General features: G+C 55.2%; 1 protein-coding gene across 1 annotated transcript in view; it reads right to left on the minus strand.

Moving 5' to 3' along the window:
* NPLOC4 (NPL4 homolog, ubiquitin recognition factor) overlaps positions 1–3,008 on the minus strand; it is a 24,835-nt gene extending 21,827 nt beyond the window's left edge. Inside the window, exons 1-3 of the mRNA XM_017730756.1 lie at positions 2,961–3,008; positions 2,766–2,888; positions 367–479 (exon numbers count right to left, since the gene is read on the minus strand). Of these exons, the coding sequence (XP_017586245.1) occupies positions 367–479; positions 2,766–2,888; positions 2,961–3,008 (284 nt within the window). The remainder of the gene's footprint in view (positions 1–366; positions 480–2,765; positions 2,889–2,960) is intronic.
* Positions 3,009–3,430: the final 422 nt, after the last annotated feature.

The raw sequence follows: 3,430 nt of genomic DNA on the forward strand, positions 1-3,430 counted from the left end.
AGGCGGGTGAGGGAGGGAGGGAAAGAAGGGATGTGGGAGGGAAGGCAGGGATGAAAGGGTGGAAACAGGGATCCAGGAGGGGAAGTGGGGGGATAAGGCAGGGAAAGCTGGGACAAAGAGGTGGAAAGCAGGAATTAGGGAGGGAAATCCAGGATGAAGCCTCCCCACAGCAGACACACCCCAAGGAGTGAGCCAAGGAACAGCCACCAGCTCTCCCGTGTCACTGTGACCCCCCCATTGCAACACAGCCACCGAGGCCCCCCCTCCCCAGTCCCAGGAGGGACACTGCAAGCTGGGGACTCCTGGGATGTGATTCTTCCCATTCTGGAAGCTGGGAGCAGAGCCCCCCTCCCGGTGAGGACTCACTTGATCTTGAGCAGGTTGAGGGACTTGTTCTGTGCCGCCGTGATCTCGCCGGTCCTGTTGCGGTTGGTGTAGACGGAGAAGCCATTATTCCTGAACCCAAACTCCTTCGCCACCTGAAACACAGGGAGCAGCAACAAGCTGTGAGGTGCCTCACGAAAGGGGCTCCGAGCCAGTCCCAGGGAACTCCTCCTGCAGCAATCCAGCTCAATTCACCCCCGTTCCTGAGCTCAGGATAACGGAGATGGAAACACCTGGAAAAACAAGCAATGGATTAAAACAGGAGCTCAAACAACTTAACCAGAACTGTCTCTGCCTCACACAACACAAATGCAGAGTTTCAGCTACAGCCAGGCAAGCACTGTGTGACCAGAGGGGGAAACTTCTCCATTATCCCAGTTTTCTTGCTCCCGCTGCACCAGCACACACCACCAGGAGCACCAAGCAGATCCTCACTCCATCCTCCTGTGTGGACCAGAATTCCACAATCCACACCTTCACCTGTGCAGATCTTTTGCCCTCAGCTCCACCTCCACCTCCCAGCTGCTTCACTCAACCCCTTCCTGCTGTTCTGTCTGGTTTTCCCCTGTTTTCTCCTCTCTCCCATGGAATTCACCCCTCAGTCCCCAGGCAGGTTTTCCCAGCTCAGATCAAGTCTGATTTACTTGGAATCACTCCAACACCTCTTCCCAGCAAAAATAATTTGCATATTTGGCCACTCGAGAACTTCATCAGTTTAAAAGTGGTGCTTAAAGTTTGTCTATTTGACAGGTTCTGCCCTAAATTCTGAAGTGAAAGGCCTTTATTAATAAAAGCAATCCCCATGGCTTTGGTTGGAGTCAGGGACAGGATCCTGCCCACAGGACAAATCTGATGAGCCACCAAGAGCTGTCACATGAGCAAAGCCATGAAAAGCAGTTTTTTCCCATCAGCTCAGCTGTGATTTGCAGCACTGAGCGATCCCCGTGAATGGGACCCTTTCACAGGGATCAGCTCCTGCTCCTCAGGCCACAGAATTCCATTTTTGGGGGCAGACAAATCCCACAACACATTAACAGCAGCTTTGAGCTAATTCCTGACTCGACTCTACCCTGAGCATACCCAGAGTGACTTTTTCTGCTGCTTTTCCCCGGGATGTGCCACAGGAGACGGGGAAGATTCTCCAGCCCCTTATTCCTTGAACACTTCTGGAGCAGATCCAGGTTAATTCCTAGGATGGAAGCAGCAATCTGGTACCTCTCTAATTACAGCTGTCCCCCTAAACACCAAACCCAGCCCCTGGGTGAGCATTCCAGCGTTAAAATCCACAGCACAGGTAGGAGAGACCCGGATTTAGATAAAACACGGACTTCAGGTGGGAAAATTTGCCACTTTTCTCTTCCAAGCAAACCCTGCAGCAGGAAATAAACCCAAACACATCTTTGCTCCAGCTCAGCCAGAGGACAGAGCCTTCCCCAGATCAACAGGCAATTCCAGGTGCTTCTGTCCTGGCAGGAAGTGTTTTCCAGCCCGATTGTTCCCTGGGGTAACCTGAGCCCTGGAAAGCAGCAGCTCGTTCTGCACAGGCTCCAGAGATCCTGGAAGCTCCTCTTCCCTTGGCTGAGGCTGCTCAGAGGCTGCAGGGAGTGTCCCTGAGCCAGCCCTGAAAAACATCAGGATTTTTCCTGGCCAGGTGGGAATGCTGTCAGGGAATGCTGTGCCACAGCTCCAGCCAAAGCCAGTGACTCACAAAGGGAAGCTTTGCACCTGCTGCCATTCCCTTCCCTCTCACAGGGCCAGGGAACCTGCCTGGCCCTTCGGGAACACACGTCATGGAGCACAGAACCCCCAGGCCGAGGCTTCCAGAGGAACTTCAGGAGGGGAACAAATGGAGAACTGCTCACTCCTAATGAACACAGAGCAGCTGCACCACGGCAGCTGAGAGCTCCCACCCGGCATGTTCCCCTCATCCCAGGGGCTCCTGAGATCTCACTCAGTCCCTCGCCCGCTCTCTCCAAACCCATCCTGGAAAACCAGGGGCACACACAGCACATCCAAACAATAATTCAAGCCCAAATCCAACAGCTGAGCCAGGCCTGGATCCCGCCTGGAGCAGGAGGTTTGACCATCCCATAGCTCCTTCTGCTTCCCTGCTGCCACTTCTTTGGGAGAAACCCAGAAAGGGCCCTTCCCAGGGAAGTTCCCACCCCAGGAAGCCCCAACAGAGAAGCTGAGGGAGTTTCTTCTTTAAATTTGTTATTTTCCCTTTGGAACAACACAAGCTACACCAATCAAAGCGTGTTTTTCCACACGGAATGCTGTCCCTTGCTGCTGCCAGGGAGGTTAAACACGGATCTCCCCCGGGACAGAGCCACGGGAGCCCTGCCCCATCCCATGGGAAGGCACTGTGGGTCCTGGGGTACCTTTTTGAGGAACGTTGCCACAGTTTCTCTCTTCGTGGCCGTGATTCTCTTCACTCCCTCCGGCGACTGCACGCGGATAATCTGGGAATGAGGGAACACCGAGTCGGGGAGGGGGAACAGAGCCTACCCTGAGCCCTCAGCCTCACATTCCCCCACTCCTCCCTCCTGTCTCCATCTTCCACAGGGCCTGGAAACACCCAGGAGTGCAGTTCTGGGGTGGCACTGGGTGATGTCTGCCAGCATGGGGGGAATCGTTCCAACGCTCCTGGCTCTTGGCAGGAGTTGGCTCCAAGGAAAACACCTTCGGCCAAAGCTCTGACCTCTGAGATGGAATTAGACCTTCAGGAGGGTGGATCAGAGCTTCCAAGGGGGAGTTATTCACACAGGCACCGGCCCAACTGGTGTTACTGGGCACTGCACTGGTCGTGGCTGAGCCCCAGCAGTGAGGGAGCAGGGACAGACACGGGGCTCCAGCTGCTCCCGGGAAACCTGAGCTCCTGGATGGCAACAACTGGCAGCTCTGGGGGGAAAGGCCAGGGGAATCCTCCGGGGACAGGCAGGGAAGGCAGAAATGTAAATATCGGTGTCCCCGGAGTGTTGAGGGGCAGCGGAGGGACTCGAGTTGTTCTAAAGGGGCAGCTCCCGTGTGGCACGGGGACACGGGC

This window comes from Corvus brachyrhynchos, unplaced genomic scaffold (genome assembly GCF_000691975.1).
Source record: "Corvus brachyrhynchos isolate BGI_N302 unplaced genomic scaffold, ASM69197v1 scaffold340, whole genome shotgun sequence".
Classification (NCBI taxonomy): domain Eukaryota; kingdom Metazoa; phylum Chordata; class Aves; order Passeriformes; family Corvidae; genus Corvus; species Corvus brachyrhynchos.